This window comes from Cervus elaphus, chromosome 27 (assembly GCF_910594005.1).
Source record: "Cervus elaphus chromosome 27, mCerEla1.1, whole genome shotgun sequence".
NCBI lineage: Eukaryota > Metazoa > Chordata > Mammalia > Artiodactyla > Cervidae > Cervus > Cervus elaphus.
Genome location: NC_057841.1, coordinates 58,469,485 through 58,492,669, shown reverse-complemented (window position 1 = coordinate 58,492,669; position 23,185 = coordinate 58,469,485). Strand labels below are relative to the sequence as shown.

Below are 23,185 nucleotides of genomic sequence, written 5' to 3'. Positions count from 1 at the left end.
GTTCATCCACACCCGTCCATCACAGCAGTGTGAGGTATAAGAGTCTGGCACTTTCAGCCGAGGGGTCGGCCCTGGTCTCCTTCAGAGTAAAGGTTGGCAACGTGAACTGGACAGCTGGAATCAGAATCACAGCGCTCAGCACATATAAGAGCACAAGGATCCTTGTGTACTTTAATACATAAAAAGGGAGGGTTTTCTGCTGTTTCTAACACTTTATCCATATGTTCATAACCATGCTGATCTAAAAAATCATGGATTTATTATTTTTTTTTATGGAGATTTTTTTCTTTATTGAGAAACTTAAGACTTGGGTACATCAAATAAAACCAATTTCTGGGGGAAAAAAATCAAAACCCACAATAGAAAAAAAAAGTTAACACTGTCTGGGCCATATCAGAGCCCAGAGAATATATTCTTTAAATTGAAAAATTCTAGGTGCTTCATAATTGACCTTTTGATACAAAATGACCTATTAAATTTGCAATTGCGGTTCTTAGTGTTGAGGTCCATAGGACAAGCTAGGAAGTCTTCAAACCTTGAGCTGAATTCCATGAGGGTTTATTTGGCTTTTGAATCGGTTCGTCCTTGGGTGCTCAGTGCCCACCTTCTGAGCAGCTTCTTTCTTGGCATGATGAGCCTGAAGGACCGCCACAGCCTCATCCACCTTGGAGCGGAGAGACTCGGGGGACTACAGCATGTGCAGCAGCTCCGAGTTGTCAATCTCCAGCAGCATCCCAGTTATCTTCCCAGCCAGGTTCGAGTGCATCGTCTGGATGAGTGGGAACAGACGTTCACCCAGCATCTGCTTCTGTTCCTGGGGGGGTGCTGCAGCCAGCATGGACGCGGTCAGCGGCTCCTGCCCCTGCACGTGGACCGCAGGCTGGGGTGCCTGCAGGGGCTGGATGGCAGGGTGAGGACTGCGGACGCTGGAGGCGTATTTGTAAGGTGCAACAACCCGAGGAGCAGCGGCAGCAACAGCAGCCTGAGGCGCTAAGTTCTGCACAGCTGTGGGAACACCTCCAGACTGGCAGCTGTCAGTCAGCCCTTGCTGGGCGGCACCAGCCCCACCAAAGTCCATAGCCAAGCGGTCCGGGCACTCAGACCCGACTCTCTGAGCGGTAGTAGGGAGGCCGCGAGAGGCCGGAGCATTACCAGTTGGAGCCAGATGGCGAAGAGCTGGACGAGGCCCAGACTGGCGTACAGCACTTGGCATTCCTTGGAAGCCTTGAGGTCTCCCACCTTGCTGCCAGCGTGGATTCGGCCTCATCTGTGCTAACTGGTTAGCTGTGTAACATGGAGGTCTTCCCTGAGCCTGGGGAACTGCTGGCACGAAGTAGCCCCCAGCTGCAGGCTGGAACTGATTTAAGATGGCGTTGGCAGGCAGTGCCCTCATCCCGGCCACCCGCTGCATATACTGGTTGGTCAGGTGAGCCTTCCTCTCCTCCTTTCTCTGGGCCAGAGCGACATACAGTGGCTTGGAGCCCACGATGCGTCCATTCATCTCCGTGACTGCTTTGGTTGCCTCTTCAGGGGATGAGAAGCAGACAAAGCCAAATCCTTTGCTTCTCCCATCCTCTAGCATCACCTTAGCACTGGTGATTGATCCAAAAGGAGAAAACTCTTTTCTTAACTTCTCGTCATCGATGGTGTGTCATCCAAGTTCTTAATGTAGAGATTCACCCCCTGATAGCGACTGATCCTCTCCTGCTTCAGCTGTTCAAACTTCCGCTTTAACTCGGCCTGCCGCTCCACTTTCTTCTGTGCACGGCCAACGAAAATGACCTTCCCAGTGATTTCTTTTCCATTCATCTCTTCCACAGCCTTATTGGCATCCTCGTGTTTTTCATAACTCACAAAGCCAAAGCCTTTGGATTTCCCACTGGGATCTCTCATCACCTTGACACTTAGGGTCTTACCAAACTGGCTAAATAGCTCTTTCAGATTTTCATCATCAACCTCTTCCCCGAAGTTTTTGATGTAAACATTGGTGAATTCCTTGGCTTTGGCTCCAAGTTCAGCTTCCCACTCTTTTCGAGACTTGAATCTGCCTACAAACACTTTGCGGTCATTGAGGAGCATGCCGTTCATCTTCTCGATGGCCTTGTCGGCAGCCTCCTGGGTCTCGAAGTGGACAAAGGCATAACCCTTAGAGCCGTTCTCATCACACACCACCTTGCAGGACAGAATGTTCCCAAAAGCAGAAAAAGTATCATAAAGTGCCTTGTTATCTATAGATTTGTCCAGATTCTTGAAGACGTTTCCCACACCAGATTTTCTCAGAGACGGATCCCTCTGAGACCACATGATCCGGATCGGCTTTCCCTTAATTACATCAAAGTTCATGGTGTCCAAGGCCCGCTCAGCGTCAGCCGGCTGCTGGAAGTTGACGTAGGCATAACCCAGGGAGCGGCGGGTGATCATATCGCGGCAGACCCGGATGGACAGCACAGGCCCCGCAGGACTGAACTTTTCGTACAGCATGGCCTCGGTGACGTCCGAGTGCAGGTCACCCACGTACAGGGAGGCCATGGGGTAGCTGCTGGCCGCAGCGTTCATCTCCCCAGCCCCCGCCACCCCGAGCCCCGCCAGGAGGACTTCTTAAGAGGGACCGCACAGGACAAAGGGGGCTCCGCTCGGAGCCGTGGCCCACGCCGCGGCTCACAGGTGGCAGTGAAGCTCGGAGACGCTGGGAGTCGGCTCCGAGGGCCGGAGAGGAGTTCGGGGACGGTTCGGACGAGACTGCCAAACCGCAGACAAAAGGCTCTCAAAAACAATATGGCCCTCCCTGGGAGTTTGTAATTTTTTCAGCTGTCCTGGTCTGAAGCTCCCAATTTCAAAAAAAGGGAAAAAAATTAAAACGGGGACTCCCCTCCGAATGACAAAAAAATTTCCAGAGGCAACCCAGCGGTGCCCACGGCAGCCTCCGGGACGCGCGTTTCTCTATAAATATAGGCCTCGGGCTCCCGGTGGTTTAAGATTACAGCAGCCCGGGGAAGAGGGAAACCAAGTATTTGTCGGTGCCGACTCGGCAAGCCCCGGGCGGCCCGAGCGCGCAGCCGCCTCCCACGCCGGGCCGGCGAAGGGCAGTGCGGACACGTGGTGCGGGGAGGCCGGCGGGCGCGGGGGGCGAGGGCGGCGGGCGCGGGGCTGCCACGCGGCGCAACCGGGCGGCGGCGCGTGGACGCGGGCGCGCGGGCGGCTCACCACCGGACCGACGGACGGGGACCGACAGACGCCCAGGTGCGGCGGCGGCGGGCAGGCCGGAAGCGTGCGAAAGTGACTTCCCCGCGGGTTCTCCGAAGAGGATTCGTTTTTTTCTTTTTCTTTCTCTCTCTTTTTTTTTAAATTTTAAAGCGTTTTCGGGTTTTTTTTTTATCTTTATCTTTTTTTTTTTTTTTTTGCTTCAGGCTACTAGGCCCGAAAGTGGTGGAGGCTGCGGCGACCCGGGGCGGAGAGAGCTAAAAAAATCATGGATTTATAAAAAAAAGATAGTACTGTGTATGTTTCTATTTTTTTCAGAGTTAACAAGGGATGGGGCAACCTATGATTTCAATGAGGTGCAGCTTCCATGTTCAGTTAAACAGTTCGTCATGAATAAGAAGCCCGTGATTATTCATTTTAAAAATTCCTCTCATGAGATTCTAGCTGTGGATGACTCATTAAACAAAGGGTGACATAACCATGTGGTATGGGAACAGTAAAACGAGAACTGGGAGACCTAAGTGATGGTCTTAGCCCTCACAGAGCTGGTGTAACCTCAGATAAGTTGTTTCATCTCTACAACTTACTTTTACTTAATAAATATTAAGGGCAGTAGGTTGCATGCTGCTGAGGAAGAGTTTTGTTTCTAAAATTCTAGAACTTCATTAAATGCTTATTGTAAAGGACAATGCAAATTATATAACAGGTGCCTGAATACATAAGAATAAACACATGATACAAGGCCCAACAGCCAAGGGGCTTACTGATATCTAACTGGATCCCTGGAGAAGGGACAGGCTGCCCACTCCAGTATTCTTGGGCTTCCCTGGTGGCTCAGCTGGTAAAGAATCCACCTGCAATGTGGGAGACCTGGGTTTGATCCCTGGGTTGGAAAGATCCCCTGGAGAAGGGAAAGGCTAACCACTCCAGTGTTCTGGCCTGGAGAATTCCATGGACTGTATGGTCTGTGGGGTCGCAAACAGTCAGACATGACTGAGCGACTTTCACTTTTAATTTCCAGAAGGCACAAAATTCTTGATGAAAATGATTTTTAAAATCTGAAACCTCTGAGTTGATCTCTTGTAAGTCTTTTTCATGTTGTTACTGTTGAGTTGCTTAGTTGTCTCCAACTCTTCTGCAACCCCATGGACTGTAGTCCGCCAGGCTCCTCTGTCCATGGGATGTCCCAGGCAAGAACACTGGAGTGGGTTGCCATTTCCTCCTCCAGGGGATCTTCCTGACTCAGGGATCAAACCCACGTCTTCTGCACTGGCAGGCAGATTCTTTACTATTGAGCCAGCAGGGAAGCCCAAGTTTCTTTTCATTGGTAGGTTTAAGGTGGTTTTAAATTGAGTGGTCTGTTGGTCTTTAATTCTCTGGGTGTACTGACACAGTGGTGGGAGCGTGGCTTTTGGTATCAGCGAGACCTGGGTTTGAACCTCACCTTTTCCATTGACCACAGTGTTACTGAGGACAAGAGAAAGCATCTCTCTGAGAGTCATTTCATCATCTTTTGTAATCATTTTTACAGTCTTTTAATAAAGAAAAAGGTAAAACCAATCCTCTCTTTGACCCCAATTCTATTCCCAAGAGATGACGAGGAAGGCAATTATGTTCAAGTTTTTGATGGGAGCATCCCAGGGTTTAAGTTCTGTAAGAAATTAATGAATAAAATTAACTAAACAAGAACGTTTCCTTTCACTTTCCTGCATGTGGAGCTGCTCGCCAGCCTCTCCAGCACGCAGCTACGCTGTCCCACCTGTCCCCTCCTCTTTCCACAATCACTGAGTCACTGAATCACTGAAATGAAGATTCATCTGACACTCTTCTTTGGCTGCTGTCTGGGTGTCCCGCTATGATTTATCGGCCACACTCTGAATGTCCATACCATTTACTCTCCTCCTTCCTGTAAGATCTTCTCTTTCTTGTAAAACTGCAAGGGTCCTCAAGGATCTTGGTCTCACGCTACTTTGTCACTACATATAGCACCTAACACTGTCCCTTCCGTAGATGCTTGCTTAGCTAATAAACATAGCTTAAAATTTGGTGAAATGTTTGAAAACAGTAGAAAACAGCTGGTTTTATTTTGATTCCAAAGATGTAAGATTTTAAAGTCCTATTTCGAAATTAAAAACCTTAATTCTGGGAAAATGCTCTATTCGTCTTGAGCCATATATAGCTTTTCAGAAGCCCTCTCAGGGGTCCTCTCTGACAGGGGATGCTGATGCAGGGCACCGAGGGAAGGACAGAAACTCCCATCACGCGTGTCCTTCAGAAGTCGGCAGCAGCCTGAGCGAGCTGCCCTGCCGGGAACCCCCTCCATACACTCACAAGAATTGGAATAAAGAGGGAAGCACTCTTGTATTTTTTTTTTCCCTTTTTAAAAAGAGAAGACTAACATAAAGGATTCCTCATAAAGCAAGCTTAAGATCACAGTAGGAGCAAGGCGGCCGGGTGCCATTACCATGCGTGTAGTTAAGCAGGCACAAGAGGGGCGGCCCGTGGGCACCGGGAGGGAAAGATGCCCAGTCACCCCCGCTCTCTGCCTCGCCGAATCTCAGTCCTTCTGCAGCCTGTACCAAGGGTGTCAGGGATGGAACAGGCCATTTTCAATCTATATCTTGTTATAGATTAATAAGCAAACATTTTCTTGTTTATTATGCAATTTATCACAATGAAAATTACACTGAACTCCTCAAGGCTACATGCTGATACGTTCATTTATTCAGAGCTGTGTGGAGAGAGTTATACTAACCTTCATGACAGAAAAGGATGTAAAAGCAAGATTTAAATTACCTACTGAGAACCCAGGCATTGGTGTCTGTGGACGTACTCCATGTAGATAAAGCACGGCACATCGTTATGTTTGATGATATGAGCTTTGTGTGAACGTATTTAAACACAAAATAAAATATTAACTGGTTAGCCTAAAATAAAAACCTATCACTTCTCCCAGGCAACAAAACAAGACTGCATAATTATTGAAATTGTGTTTGGATCAGATTTGAAATAGGCTATAAAATTCAGTTGAAGCGAATTCTGGACAATCAAAAATATTAAAGGCTTCTCAAGGTAACCAGGAGGAGAAGGCAATGGCACCCCACTCCAGTATTCTTGCCTGGAAAATCCCATGGACGGAGGAGCCTGGTAGGCTGCAGTCCATGGGGTCTCGAAGAGTCGGACACGACTGAGCGACTTCCCTTTCACTTTTCACTTTCCTGCATTGGAGAAGGAAATGGCAACCCACTCCAGTACTCTTGCCTGAAGAACCCCAGGGACGGTGGAGCCTGGTGGGCTGCCGTCTATGGGGTCGCAGAGTCGGACACGACTGACGAGACTTAGCAGCAGCAGGGTAACCAGGAGAGCTGAGGTAACAGAAGCCGCTCTGCTGACTCCGGGAAGGTGTCAACCACAGCTGCGGCCAAGGGGAGGACAGAAGATTGAAATACATGTCGGGCTTTGCGCAAAGGCCAGCTGCCTCTTACGGCTACTGCCAACTCCTGGGCGCATCGTCCCTCCTACTCCTTAAAGTCAACCAAGAACCTTCAGGCCTCCTGTGTTCAGAAATTACCGCGGTTGCCATTATGTGGACGTGTTCCTTCTAGAAATGGGTGTCTCTTTAGCTGTCGAACACCGGGACAATGACAATGGCATCACCATCCACACCCCCCGCCCAACATCAGGCGGCAACATCATCCAATGTCTTGATATGTGCTAAGTGCTCTTCTAAGCACTTGACAAATACAAACCCACCAACCACCAGTCTTATGATGCAAGTGTTTACTTAGCCCCAACTGTAGACGGAACTGAGGTGAGAGGTGAAATAATCTGCTGAAGGGCATTGAGCGAGGAGACACAGAGGTGAGGTTCAGGAAGCGTGGCGGTGGGACAGGAGATGAGGCGGGAGGGCAGCTGCTTAGGTTTGAGATGAATTCCCTTCCCCGACTCAGCAATCTCGGGACATCGAAACGGGGATGCCCAGCCTGAGGACAAAGTCACGGCGTGCTAGTCAAGCTTCAGCTGCTGCTCTGGGGTCCACTTCTGAGCACAGAGCAGGCAGCGGAAAGACAGGCCCAAAGCATGGATGTGAGAGAGGCAGCCATGGAGAAAAGGGCGGAGAACTCTAGTTATTTCAAAGGTTAATAATGATAAAAATGAAATGTCGTTCACTGAAAAAAAATCAAGAGGTGGTAACAGTTACAAGCAGACCCGGAAGATACTGTAAGTTCAGTTCCAGAGCATCACAGTAAAGCAAGTATCACAATAAAGCGAATCACGTCAAATTTTTAGCTTCTCAGCAAGCATATAAAAAGTATGTTTATACTACACTATAGGCTATAAGGACACAATATTATTAAGTATTTCTTAAAATGTATATACCTTAATTTAAAAATACATTATTGCTAAAAAGGTCACAAAGTTACAAAAATAACATCAAAGATTACTGACTTCAGATAACCTTAACAAATATAATAATAAAAAAGCCTGAAATATCACTAGAATTACCAAAACAAGACACAGAGTCATGAATGATCAAATGCTGTTGGAAAAATGGTGCCAAAAGACTTCCTTGATGCAGGGTCAGCATGAACATCTGAGTTGTAAAAAGAAAAAAAAAACAACACAGAAACCCAGTATTTGCAAAACACATTAAAGCTATGCACAATAAAACAAGATCTGCCTGTACACTGAGAAAGGCATCATGAGACAGATGGGAATTCAAGAATTCCTACCACTAGGACTTCACTCTCACTAGGATGACTACACTTGAAAAGCAACAACAAAAGCAGAAGACAGGTGATGGCAAGGATGTGGAGAAAACGGACTCCTGCACACTGCTAGCACATATATAAAACTGTGTAGCTACTGTGGAGAACTGCTTGGTGATTCACCTTAATAGGTTACACACAGAATTACCATGTGACCCAGCAATTCCACTATCAGGTCATCTACTTGAGAGAAATCAAAGTAGCTGTTCAAACAAATACATCTACATGAATTTGCATTTTCATAGCAGCTCTATTCACAACAGTGGAACAGAGTAGAAACAACCCAAACGACCACCAATGGACAGAGAAATAAAATGTGGTATATCAACAGAATGGAATATTGCTCAACCATACAAAGAAACGAAGGACTGAAAAGAGGCTGAAACACGAGTGACCCTTGGGATCATTATGCTAAGCGAGAGAAGTCAGACACAAGAGGCCACATACTATATAACTCCATCTACGTGAAACGTCCACGACAGGCAACCTCACAGAGACGGGAGACCGTCAGGGGCCACTGGGAGGAGAGCACGGGAAGTGACTCCCCAGCGGACGTGGAGCTCCCATCAGGTGACCGCGCCTGGGAACCAGGGAGTGCTCGCGGCAGCATGACTGCAATGCAGTCAGTGTCTGAACTGCATCCTCCAAGAGGGCCTCAGCGGCCAACTTCATATTCTATGTGATCTACACCGTCAAAGCGAAACAAAAAAGACCCTCCAGGAAGCCGGAGGCTGGGTTCTCAACACTAACTTTTAGCGCCGGCCTCAGTTTCATTTTAGGAACTGCCTCGGCTCCTCCTCCTTGCCCACTGCTCTCTTCCCGCTTCCCTGGACCACTGCAACCCCCTGAGGGCTGATCGTCTACTGTGTGCAGATAAAGCCTCAATAAAGTAGGTCTAAAAATTAACATGAGGGCAAAGGAGTAATTTCCCCAACAACTGGGCCATGTATTGTATCAGTACAACATTTTGAGCAACCATATGTATTATTTTCCTTATATATGACATGTTTATACTATTATTAGCTGATAATATCTCAAAGTGCAATAAAAATAAAGTTAAAACTATGTCACAGATAAATCCTTCACTGGCTTACAGCTAAAGCTCAATTGTATTAAAATTACAGAGACGTATCTCCCTTTCATTGTCTACTTCCAAAATTTCATATCTTGAGATACTGGTCTATTTTTTTTGTCCATTAAAAATGCCCCCCAAAGATTATATTTATAAATTTAAAAATTATTTAAAAAATTATAATCAATGACCTCTGCTAAAACGAAACAAAACCAACAGAAGCCAAACGCACTGGGATGGAACACCTACTTGGCAAGTTGTTTCTCAGCATCAGCACAAAGTTCGAGAAGCCCCATGAGGACGGCAGACACATCCATGTAGGGCTCCCAGACGGTGAAACCACGTCCAATCAGGTCAATGGCTGTTCTGCGGATGGTACTGTGTGGAGGAAGCTTAGGGCTTGGCGGCTGCAGCAGAAGAAATGTCAGGGCCTTACCTAAAATGACAAAAGAAAAGACAGACCGATAAACTAATTTTCCTTGTGATGTTTTCTTTGAACTATATTTTCAAAATGTAAACCACTTTGGATTTACTTTTTTTAATTGAAAAGGGGTTTCGAACAGTAAGACTATAAAAGATCTCAAGTTTACAGTTCGCCTAACCATGTACTTTAAAGGGAGTATCAAAACCATCTTTAAATCACATCACTGTATAGCATACTGGTTAAAGGGACAGAGTTTTCAGATTCAACAGAGTATTAACCAGTTTGATAACTTACTAGGGGGTTAGACTTAGGAAGATACTCAGTGAACCTCAGTTTCCTTATCTGTGAAATGGGGATCATAATAGCTACTGCAAAGGACCAGAGTGTTAAATGAATTAAAAACATACAGAGTGTGCTGCCAAGGGTTACATTGGCATGTGTTCCATGAAGGGCAACCAGGGCTCATTCTGAATAACAGGTTGAACTTGTCTGTTTCCAAAATTAAGAACATAGCATATGAAATTTAATTTACTGCACTCAATAAATAAAAGCATTTGCTCACTTTTAGGTTATAGCCAACTGTTAAATGAGAATGAATTGAAATGGCGGTAAATAGAAGGATGGCCTCCCCGTTGGCCTCATGGTAAAGAATCCACCTGCAATGCAGGAGACACAATATTGATGCCTGGGTCGGGAAGATCCCCTGGAGAAGGAAATGGCAACCTATTCCAGTGTTCTTGCCCGGGAAATCCCATCGACAGAGGAGACTAGCGGGCTACAGTCCATGGGGTCGCAAAGAGTCAGACACAACTTAGCGACTAACAACGACACACAGCCAAGACCCCAACAGCTCTGGCGGGGCAGCTTCTACCATTCGGGGAGGCATCAAGGGAAGCAGAGAGGAAAATGACCTATTTAACATACACATTTTAAATCTACTAGTGAGTGTCTGTTTTTGTTTTTGTTTTTTCAATGATCTGTTTTGGAGTTATAAAGACATACAGATGTTAAAATTCCACATCTGTCTCTGACAAGTTATTCCCAACAAAACATGTAAAGATGAGAAGATAAAGAGGATTTCTAAGGTAAACCGCCTGATTTCTAGCCTTGTTGATTAATAACATGCTTACGACTTGAAAGTTACCAGCAATACTGACACTTAAGTTCTGAAGATATCTCAGGATTCAAATTTCTGTATCATATATTCTTTGTTGGTACTAAACAACCAGATTTTTAAAAAAATGGTTTATATGATAATAGTAATGGGGGAAAGGTACATTTATTCCTTTTCAACTTGTATTCTGTAATTTAGAGTTTATTTAACTTATGACTCCATATGATTTAGGTGCTACGCAATATGGACCAAGGTGATAAAAAAGCTAAAATTAAGACAATGATAGTACTTTCTCTATTGACAGGAAAAAAAAAAAAAAAACTTGTGACAGAACTTTATGAATTTTAAGTTTATCACTCAGAACTTTTCTAAAATCTCTCTCACCCAATTTCTAAAATTGGGTGTACCCAATAAAGGTTGTATTTTAATCTGTACAAGATGGAATCTAATTTTGTCCAAAAGCATACATTAACTTATTTTACATAAGCGCCCCGCTGTTCTATAGTCCAGGAACATTACCTCTCTGAGAGAGCAAGGTGGAGAAGGATGCCACCATCTGCCACTATGACTGAGTCTTTTGTAAAAGGCTTTCCCAGTGGCAGCTTTAAGAAGTTTAACACATTGGCTTGATATTCATTCAAGACTTTTCACAATTTGGTCCCAACCCTTCCATCTCAAGATTCCTGTAAGAACTATTTACAGAGTTTTGCTACAGTATGTTAAGTGCTAGGGAGACAAAAGAGAACAAGACTCAGTTTTTTTCAAGGAAATTCATTCTAGCTCAGGATACAGGTGAGCAAACAGGCAATCTGAATATATCACGAAGAGTGTTAAAATATTTATAAGCTCAAGGTATCAAGACAGAATTTAACAGGAGCACTTAATCTGATCTTAGGGATACAAGAAGGGAAAGGTGAGCTGAATATCCAAACCTAAAGGCTAAGTAGGACTTAGTCACTCACGGGAGAGGAGTATGGAATAAAAAATATTGTAGGCAGAAAGAAGAGCATGTCTAAAGACCAGGAGATGAGTGGGAACGTGGCCAGACCAAGTGGTTACACACAGTTCAGCAGGGCTGGGAAATTTGTCAGAGGAAAGGGAAAGGGTTGGGCTGATGGGCAAGAGGGAGAAGAGGAGGAAGGGGATGAAACATAACAGAGAGACACGAGGCAGGACGCGCTCTGAGAGCCTGGTCACAAAGGGCATCACGTGCCATGCCGAGAGTCTGCTTATTCTGCTGACAATGGGGAACACCGGAAAGTTCTGAGTGAAGGCGAGGTTAGATTTTTAGGAAGGGGCAAGACCTACCGCCTCTTAAATTCTGATCTACTTATCCCCAGCCAATTGAATGAATTAGAATCACAGCATTTTCCCGTCGAAAAGATCTTAGAAAACAATGATCTGTCCCCATGTTGTAGGTGAGGTAACTGGACGGCAGGGGGTTCGCTGCAGCCCCTGTGGCCCAGGCCACGGGCGATGGGACCAGTATACATCTCTGAACACAACTTACGTCTTTACAACCATGCGTTATTCATGACACGCTACCAAAACAGAAGATGAAACAAATGATGTTTTATCTTTTCTCACACAATGAGAAGGTTGCTATTACTGGTCAACGGCTAAATACAGCTATACCAAGTCCTCATTGTTTCGACTGTCTTAGCTGTGTCACGTCCACTCAATGGTTGATGACATATCCAGTACTGCACCCGCCCTCCCAGCAGGAAGAGGGTGTCGGCAATTTGATCTCTGGTTCCTCTGCCTTTTCTAAAACCAGCTTGAACATCTGGAAGTTCACGGTTCACGTATTGCTGAAGCCTGGCTTGGAGAATTTTAACAAACAACAATATGGCATCTTTGGTATTTATTCCAAAGTTAATTAATTCCAAAATTAGTCCAAAGTTAATTTTATTACTTTTTCACATCTGCTAAATTAGTAAATTCCCTGGGTCATATGAAATTTTCATTAAAAAGCTTTTTTTTTCCTTCACATGAGTTTTATCACCATGATTTATAAATTCAGTAAGTACTTAATACATAATTCTTGCTTTGGCAAATACTGAAAATTACTTTATACAGTGTGCACCCAGCATGGACAGTAAAATTATGCACAGAACACAAATTTCCAAGAATCTGCTACAAACCTGTGCTGGTCTATGTCCAAGTTTTATAAATAATGTAATGAGTGTTTTTTTCATAAAGCTAAATTTATTCAGTTTAAAAGAGTGATTATTCTAAGGTTATGTACTTACTGCTTTTTTGGTGAATAATTTTTTTTATATAAAATGATATAGATAGTGGTATTTTTTAATGTTTGCACTCAGCAAAATAAAACAAAGTTCTGCTAAATACTCCCAAATTTTATTTTTGGAAGTTTTACTGGCCCATGATATCAGAGGGCTTTCCAGATGGCTCAGTGGTAAAAGAATCTGCCTGCCAGTGCAGTAGAAGCAAGAGATGCAGCTTCGATCCCTGGGTTGGGAAGATCCCCTGGAGTAGGAAACGGCAACCCACTCCAGTATTCTTGCCTGGGACATTCCATGGACAGAGGAGCCTGGCCGGCTACAGTCCATGGGGTTGCAAAGAGTCAGACACAACTGAACATGCCCGAAAGGATGATCTCAGCAAGTTTTGAAAAAACTGCTGGTTGTTATAACTGCTGTTTGTACTGTCCCAAGGAACTGCATGGTCCTTCCCCATTCTAAGAATCACAGCTGAGAAGTCCCATTACCGGCCACTGTCTTTTCACAGAGACTGCCAAGAGGTTCCTAACTCAACTTGTTACAGGATGGAATTCAGCATTATTCAAGTCAACCTGTGACCATATTCATGGCAGGGTTATCAGATGACTAGTCTTTCTTACCAGTAAGACGGGTACAGAGTACAGACACTATGGCAGCTTTATGGTGGGAATTAAACACGCAGCACCCTCCGCCCCACTCCATCACCACTCAGTATGTCTAGCCAAATGTGCAAATGAACTACAAAATGCAGACTGGCTCAGAACACTGGCAAGAAATCAAATCAAGACAGAGCCCCTTAAAAAGCAGAAAGCACTAAAATCCAGCATTGGATAAATCACAATTAACTTAGACCCTCCAGCTGTTGAGAAAGTAATTCTGTTGTCATGCAGTCAAGAGTAATAACAATAGCTCATATTTTAGTGCTGCTTTATCTCAAGCTGTTCTTTTAAAAAGTGTTCCTACTTTAATCTTACCTTTTTTTTTTTAAAGTGCTACAGAGGCACAATGCTGCAAGAAAATATTTACACTTTGCTGTAACAGCAACACGCTAAAAATGAGAAAAGGATTGACACAGAGATAGCAAAATAAAGCCTATGTAAGCTATGGGTATAGCCATATACTATGGCTAACTTGTTACTCTGGCAAGATGACTGCTGTCCTATCATGAACTGACCAAGGAAAAATGCCAACTTAAAACATTTTTACCCTATCTGGCCGGTTATGATGTCCAGCTCTTTCAAAAGATTAACAATACAAGTCATAATACACACACACACACACACACACACACTCTCTGAGGCTGTTACTTAGGAAGAAATAATGAATTTGCTTTATGGATTATTCTTCTATCCTTATCACAAAATGTAGGCTCACTTTATTAATGTACTCTACATTTAATAAATAACTATTATAAAACAACCCTATTAATTATAAAGAACTATAGCTATATATTTCTATAAGCATCAGGTATCATTTTCAGCATCATTTGATAATAAATAACACTTTTATATTATTGATTCTATTCCACTTTTTCCCCTTTCGCATTTCTAACACAAGTATAGAAACTGAACTTGATTGTACCCTGAGCTCTCCGTAGCACAAAGAACAACGTTAGCACACTGTTCAAAACATAATGAAAAAAAATGACTTATTTTATTCACTTAAAACACACAGGCACACAGTTAAACACATTAACAAAACATTTTTAATGCTAACTCAAATCTTTATTTTCATATAACCACAGATTCTACTAACACGACATGTTCATGACACAAACATGAAGTGTGTAATAATTTTTGAACCCAGTTTCTATTTGTGCTGAAATGGCACTAAATAAGAAAAGATCATTTAAAAAGTTTAAAAATCAATGATATTTTTCCCAGTTTTGCATTTGAAAGTTTTCTTTTTTTTTTTGGACTACGTTTTCCCCTACATGTTCCTCTTGAAGCAAGAAGGTCTCACAGTTCTGCAGCCAGCTGTCATAAGCCCTCTAGCAACTGGTACTACCCAATGAAGAAGGCACTGGTAACTGAAGAGGCTGAAGAAGGAAACGGGGAAGGACCACGCAGAAGAACGGGGTGGAGGGGAGACCTCAACTACCAAGTGCCTGCCTGCTGGGGTCAAGGGAACCTGGATATTATGGCAGGAAATGTTTATAGGAAACCAGGGGCTACAGGGAGACATTCTAAGAATTAGCAATTAAAATAGAAGCCACAGTCAAACTATGCTTACCAAGAGAGAATGAGATCTTCTTACTGGAATTATTATAAAACCAAAGCATTTCAGAGAATTTTCTAAGAGCCCTTAAAGATCACTGACAATTATTGCTATTGTCCTGCTGGTAGGCAATATATAGAACCATTTTCTTGGGTTTGGGTCTCTCTTTGGCTAGTTAACTGGAGAAGGAAATGGCAACCCACTCCAGCATTCTTGCCTGAAGAATTCCATGGACAGAGGAGCCTGGTGGGCTATTGTCCTTGGGGTCACAAACAGTCGGACACAACTGAGTGACTGAGCACCCGGCTAGTTAATAGGCCTAGTTTAGAAAGACTGGTTCATCATACTTAAAAGAAAATAATTAATAAAGAAATGGCCACTAACCTCCTCAGCTCTGAAGAGTACAGAAGGGGAAAAAAAAAAAGGTCGTATTTAAAAAATGTACTAATTAATAGCTCAATTACAAGAACTTCCTGTGGGAGAACATATTATATGCACTTTAAACCAGATGAATTTATGATGATTTGTGCCATTACAATGAGTGCAAAATGAATTAATAATGATTGGCCACTTATTTCAAAGTATAACCAACTGAATGAAGCCTTTTCCCACTTGCTAATGTCCATCAAAGAACCAGGATGGCAGAGTACCATCTAGAATTCTATTCCTTGGCTTTATACAGGTACATGATTTGATTAAAAATAATCCCAGTACAGTGTGCATTATTCATGGACATAGAATAATAAACACTTCTATAATGAGAGGCTTTGTATTAATAGCTATAAAAAACTACTTTTGAACTTTTTACATCCTATAATGCATAGAAACCAAGTCATCATTTCCTTTACTAAAAGGCATAAAATTTTTTTGTTACATTAGGAAGTTATTTTAAAACTTATTAATGTGATATCAGCTTAGTCAAAACAGTTTTGATTCAAAGAAAGTAGCTGTTTCTTGTTCCACAATCAGAAGAGTACAAAATCCAATGCTGCTTGATTGAAAGGACATTTTGTTTTTCTGTTTGAGTTCCTAATTAAGTTGTGTTATACAGTGAAATTTAATCTCATTTTGCTTTTGGTATTTCATGTATTTTGGGTAGAAGACCAAAATAAGAGTGTACCTTACACAAAAGGATATTACTTACTGCATAAGGCTCTTTTCCTTCTTAAGGAAGGTAAAACGTGCTTGACTGACAATTTGCGGATCAGCAATAAAGAAGTAAAATAGTAGAAGTAGATGTTTATGATGTCAAAGAAGTGATCTAAATACTTCTATGACCTTTTCCCCAAAGGTGTGTGGCTGTTGAATGTCATGAATGGTTGTGGGCAGGGGAGGAGGGTAAAGAAAGAGAACAGGGGTTCAGGTTCTAGCTCTGGCACCTAATAGCTGGGGGATCCTTTCGCTGACCCATTATTTCCTAGGCCTGCTGGGGACCAGGCATGGTTCTAAAGCACAGGGCAACCAAGTTGAAGCTTATGAAACACTCATGAAACTTATATTCTAGCTGGGACAAAACAACCAAGTGAACACATAGGAATGTTGAGTAGTACTAAGTCCTGTAAAGAAAAATAAGGCAGACCAAGAGCCTATAAAGTGAGAGAGGGAAGCACTCTGCAAGAGGTGACAGGCAACTGCACAAATTAAAGTATTTTTATCTTCTGGGACAGTGAGTTCTCATGACTACTGATAACAATTTGCTGTCCTTGGAACGCTCTCTAGATACAGAAAGATGGAGGAAACAGGAGTTTCTCTGGTTTATACAACATGTATTTCTTACCATGTTCTATGCCTAGCTTCCATCAGCCTTCTCTAGGCCTGATCACCTCCAGGAACCAACCAACCAGTGTGAGTCTCTGGCCTTCTAAGCAGAGACTGGCCTTTTTTCAAAGGCGAAACTCTCCTAACACTGAAGTTCCACTAGCGTTTGATCTTAACCATTTCTGGTCATCTGTACCCCATCAACATCATGTGAGAGGGGCTGGGCCAATGTATCACAGGATTCAGAAGATGCTGGTGTGTCTCTCCAAAGTAACTGACCCCCTACTCAGTCAAGGGCTCACGCCCAGTTACTTTATCCATGTGTACCACTCTCGGGCTTCTAGAATTTCACTGTTATTTACAAACACATAAAATCAAAACAATGACATTCTTTAATAAATACTATTGATGATAACCAAAAGTATGGAAAAAAACACTTGCTATAACTTCATCACTGCGTCCACTTTTTAAATAATTCACACAGGCTAATTAAGGAAGTTTGTGATCATTATAAGATAAATCTCAAAGTAACTTTATAGGTAGTCTGGTGGAGAGTAAAATAATATGAAATATTACTTGATCTCTTTTCTAATAACCACAGTAAAACATTCAACTGGAACAAGGAGCTCCTGAACATTAACCCTTTAGAGATACATAGTCAAAGATTAAAGAGAGTTGCTCAGCTGCTTCAGTCTTGTCCGACTCTGTGCAACCTAATGGACTATAGCCCGCCAGGCTCCTAAGTCCATGGGATTCTCTAGGCAAGAATATTGGAGTGGGTTGCCATGCCCTCCTCCAGGGGATCTTCCTGACCCAGGGATCGAACCCATGTCTTCTGCATCTCCAGCACTGCAGGCAAATTCTTTACCGCAGAGCCACTGGGGAAACATAATGGCCCTTAGTAGATACTAAATATTAAGTGAGCTGTGACATGGAATGGAGAATAACTACAGGAGAAATAAAGTCAGAATTGTTCTACATGCAGGCAAAGGAATACCAGCATTCTCAATATAAACACTCTAAATGTTTCCTTTCTACACATTTATTTTATTGAGGTTGAGTAAGGGAGGCAAAAAAAACAAGATGAGCAAACAAAACTCGCTCTGCTGCCCGTTTCTCAGTCTGGACATCTTTGTTTAAGCTTTGACTTGGCTTAAATGAACGAATTAATATCGACAAAAACATCAACTAAGCTAATGAGTTGTTAGTTAAGGCAATAAACATGTCACATTAGAGTCAGCGCAGCAAAGAGGTAATTAGCCCTGGAAAAGCCCTGCTGATTGGAGCTGTTGAGATCCTCTGCTCTTAACCTTTGAGTCCATTATCTAACCCAGGAGTCGTGGCTGTGTTAATGGGAACTCGCCAGTCAACAGCAGCCTTGCAGGAGCAGCCAAGCCTGTATTCAGAATCCTGGGATGAAAGGGGAACTGGTGTGTTTACAGAAGAGCCGTCAACGAAGCTCCATGAAAATCTGAAACAGAGCTCTTTGGGAATAGATGTTAATGTCAAACAAGGAGGACAAATATATTTCCCAAAAAAAAACGTGGTGGTGTGGGGGAGTGATACACATTTTTCTGACATAAAGGACACACAGAAATATATTAACACACAATCTAATAAAGGAAAAGTCATTCCAATCACAAAATCCCATCTCTTCTACAAATAAGGATGCTCTGATCCTTTCAAGATAAAGTGCAACATACTGTAACACACTGAATTCCTGAACTATCTGAGCTATAGAAGCAACCAGGATCACACCTAAAAATCACAGATAATAATTTATGTTCATTTAAAGCAAAAAAGAAACACACATGCTATCACACTCAAGAAATGCATGTTTACACGAATAATTACAGGGTATCCTTCAAAGCAGTTTCCTCTATGAGATCTATTTTTTTTTTTTAAACTTCTCACTCATTTTAATGATCTGGCTTTAGGACAATCAACACTAGTACTTTCAAAGTCTACGCTGAAAAAACTAATCTAACGTTTATAAAAAAATCACAAACAGGAGTTACAACATATATGAATAAAACCCCCATTCTCTAGATGAGTGGATCATTCCTGAAATAAAGCAAAAGACCATATTGACAAGCACAGTTTGAATTTGCATAATCTTCATATTAACTTCAAAAAAAATGATCAACCAAGCCTAAGTTTTGACATCGCTTCTAACACTACAAATGCATATAGATATATTAATATGCATATGGATCAGCTGATACTACTACATCATCAGGAAATATTTTTTTCCCCATGGAAAACTTGCTTTTCTTTAAAGATTTAAAGCAAACAAACATATCATGCATTCAAGATATTACACTGCCACTCATTTGTGGGTTTTCATGATTTTATGCTATCTCCCTCGGCAAAGGAAGAAAATGTTCCATCCTGATTTTATTATGTAAGTTTGATGAAAGAAATGGGTGGGTACCCAGTTTCGTGATGCTCCTGCTGTGTGTGAATATGCAGTGTGTGTGTGCATCTGGGTGTGAGAGGAGCACAGACATGGGACATTTGCTATACAGTAAATCAATATGTGCTATCTTTTTCAGGCTGAGTAATTTCAAAAGGGACAGGAAGCAATTAGCTGCCTCACATCTCACTGGCTACAGCATGGTTTTAATTTTTTTTTTTTAATTTTCCCTCAAATGTAGTTTCTTTCTTAATGAATTTGCAAAACAGCTATATATGCTATATTTTCATTAGTTAATTCTTTTTTACAATAAACTATAGATTGAAAAGCACTATAAACCAGTCTTTGTCTTCAATAAAAGATGAAAGAAGTAATACTGTAAACCACAATAAGAAATACATTTTTTTCTGCTATTCTACTATCACTGGAAGCCAAGTAGAACCTGGAAGAAATATACTGCAATATTTATTTCTGATATTCTGCACAGCACATATAGAAATGTCCAAATACTTCTCAATTGTCTGGGAGCAATAAAGAAAAATAAATAAGACTGTCAAAACATTTTTAAAACTTTACAGACCTATATGGATTTAATTTGGTATGATTATATGATCATTTCTTTTTTTTTTTTTTTTTTTTATATATGATCATTTCTTATCCAGGCAGTATACCATAGAACAATTGTGCTCAATCTGTCTATCCCAACCTACTTGAAGAATATGACATATGGCTAAACCATGTCTTACTATGGCAGGAAGAAGGAAAGAAGACAGTGAAGTCGCTCAGTCGTGTCTGACTCTGCGACCCCCTGGACTGTAGCCCACCAGGCTGCCGTGTCCACAGGACTCTCCAGGCAAGAAGGCTGGAGTGGGCTGCCATCTCCTTCTCGAGAAGTGGGCTTCAAAATGGAGGGCGAGCAGAGCAGCATGAGTCTAGCGTGGAAAGGTCCCCGGTCTGGTCTCCTCCTCCACACCGTGACCCTGCTTCCTTCCACTTAGGAGGCAAAGCCGCCCTCCTCTCTGCGGTGACGGAGAATGCGTGGGCACTTGTGGACAGCCATGAAGGGAGACCTGGACTCCACTCCCCAGACTACACCTGGTAACAGTCTGGCGTTACCTAACACAGGCTGGGTGCCAGTTTCCTCACCTGACGAGACAAAACGAGGTGGAGAGAGACCTGTTTGCGGAGTTGATAGAGTATTTCTATTTATTTATCTGACATGTAGACTCTTCAGTCTTCGGTATGGCATGCAGAATCTTTTAGTTGTGGCATGTGACTTAGTTCCCCGACCAGGGATCGAACCCAGGCCCCCTGCACTGGGAGCAGTCTCAGCCGCTGGACCACCAGGACCTGCCTGACGGGAGTACTGCCTGCCACAGAGCAGCCTCTGCTGTATTCCTCTCCCTCCATCTCCCACACACAATCTGTCTATACAATGACACAGACATCGTTCCCTAATTATTTCCTTCAATCGCAGATATTTATTTGTATATTGAACTAAGACTTCAAAAAAAGACTTTTTTAAAGGAGGAAAACCATTAATACTTAGACTCCAGTCCTTCTAAAAATATATTATATGTCTAGAATTATTTCTGGGGGGGGTGAAGGAGAAATTTATTGCTTTGTCAGGCCAAGGGGGACACAGTGGGGAAAAAGACATATTTTTAAAAGAGCTTTCTACAAAACAGTAAGAAAAATCAGTAAAATACATAAATGAAGAAAAAGGGGAAAAAAAAGAAGGAAGAAGAGGAAATTCTATTTGCTGACTGCCTGGTAGGTGGCGGGTACTGTGCTGGGTGGTTTATGTGTATGGTATTTCATTCTGAAAAGAACCCAGGGAGGAATATGACGCTAGTTTTAATTTCATAGATGAGGAAAACTGCTTCTCACAAACCTCAAATAACTTATTCTAGATCATACTGTTAGTAATGTCACAATACGGTTTCCTTGACTTGAAATCTTCTGTCCTATCCATTATATTGTGCATAATATTTAATTAAAAGGAAAAGGCTATGTCATACTCCACACATAAGATGACATCTGCAAAGGGATTTTATGTTTAATATTGCAAATGAAATACATCCTGTTGTTTTTCTCCTGGTAATCCCAGATACCGTAAATGGGGTTCATGACAATTGAGTAAGAGCAGAATCATTTGAACATGTATGATAAGTAAAGCCAAACTAGCAAGAGCCTCAAGCAGGACAGAACTGTTTATCTGAATGATCTGCATATATTAACACTTAAAAAGTAGACAGAGAAAGGCAAACAAATATGACAACGCTGGATTTCCAACCTTCCCCTATTAACTCCGGCCTAGTTATGCAGAGCTAGCGTTGCTATTTTTCTTCCTCTCAAAATCTGTAGAGGGTGAATTAAATGTGAAAGCAAGATCAATCCTGTTCTAAGACAGTAAATGAGCTTAGGATCAGACCTATTTCATGTTATAAAGGGAATCTAATTATGCCATCTTAAATGTATGTTTACAGAACCATATTACAGAGGCAGGAAAAAGGGAAGATACCCCCAACCCACTCGAATGACAAGCAAAATTTATGGCTACTGAAAGGGTAAGAAAAAAAATTGATCCCATATCCACACCACCCACATATAGAGAAAAAGATCTCCATGCTTCATATTTTGTAATAGTCAAGAGCTTACTTAGTCGCTCAGTCGTATCCAACTCTTTGAGACCCTGTGGACTGCAGCACACCACGCTTCCCTATTCTTCACCATCTCCTGGTCTTTGCTCAAACTCATGTCCATTGAGTCAGTGATGCCATTCAACCATCTCATCCTCTGTCGTCCTCTTCTCCTCCTGCCCTCAGTCTTTCCCAGCATCAGGGTCTTTTCCAGTGAGTCAGTTCTTCGCATCAGGTGGCCAAAGTATTGGAGTTCCAGCTTCAGCACCAGACCTTCCAATGAATATTCAGGGTTGATTTCCTTTAGGATTGACTAGCTTGAGCTCCTTGCAGTCCAAGGGACTCTCAAGAGTCTTCTCCAGCATCACAGTTTGGAAGCATCAATTCTTTGGCACTCAGCCTTCTTTACTGTCTAACTCTCACATCCATACTGGAAAAGCCATAACTTTGACTATATGGACCTTTGTAAGCAAAGTGATGTCTTTGCTTTTTAATACACTGTCTAGGTTTGTCATAGCTTTTCTTCCAAGGAGCAAGTGTCTTTTAATTTCATGGCTGCAGCCATGTCTGCAGTGATTTTAGAGCCCAAGAAAATAAAATCTGTCACTGTTTCTATTGTTTCACCATCTATTTGTCATGAAGTGATGGGATCAGATGCCATGATCTTAGTTTTTTGAATGTTGAGTTTTAAGCCAGCTTTTCCCCTCTTCTCTTTCACCTTCATCAAGAAGTTCTATAGTTCCTCTTCACTTTCCGCCATAAGGGTCTAACCTTCTCATGATGATAGATCAGAAAACAGAGACTCAGAGTGGTTATGTGGCTTACTCTAAATTAGAGAACAAGTGTGATGGCAGGGCCAGAAGTCAAAGCTCCAGTCTCAAAAATCAGCATTCTCTCTATGGTAACACAAAGCTTCCATAATAAATGAAGTTCAAAACTATCATCATCATAACTTTCTGACCACAACCATATCCCAGTTCTTGGCACACCGTCTGGAACTGAGGAGCATTAAAAATATTTTTGGAATGAATGAACGGACTTGGTTCACACTCCATTGTCCATATTTTAACTATATTTTGAAGTCTTGGGTAAGTTTCACTATACTTACCAAGGTTTTGATGGTCACTCCAACTATTTTATCCCTGAATTTCTGGAGTACATCCTGTTTACACTTGATCTTAGCCAAAAGGCCGAGAAACGATTACATCCTGTTTATACCATTCAAAGAAACACAGACTAAGAAAGCTCAGAATTAGAAGAAACTTTAGAGATGATCTGGCCTGGAGGTTTCTAGTCCTGGTTGATATTTAGAATCAAGACACTTGATGA

At 42.4% G+C, this 23,185-nt stretch overlaps 2 protein-coding genes across 3 annotated transcripts in view; both read right to left on the bottom strand.

The window, feature by feature from the left end:
* The window catches only part of WDR7 (WD repeat domain 7), a 340,950-nt gene that overhangs the window by 97,211 nt on the left and 220,554 nt on the right, over window positions 1-23,185 (bottom strand). For both annotated transcript variants that reach the window (XM_043889509.1, XM_043889510.1), the window contains one exon: window positions 9,292-9,478. In XM_043889509.1, coding sequence (XP_043745444.1) covers window positions 9,292-9,478 — 187 coding nt within the window. The remainder of the gene's footprint in view (window positions 1-9,291; window positions 9,479-23,185) is intronic.
* LOC122684949 (polyadenylate-binding protein 4-like) lies at window positions 264-2,558 on the bottom strand. Its single transcript, XM_043889511.1, is given in 3 exon segments — window positions 264-1,017; window positions 1,153-1,648; window positions 1,651-2,558. Coding segments are annotated over 3 exon segments (1,890 nt in total). The 5' UTR covers window positions 2,557-2,558; the 3' UTR covers window positions 264-529.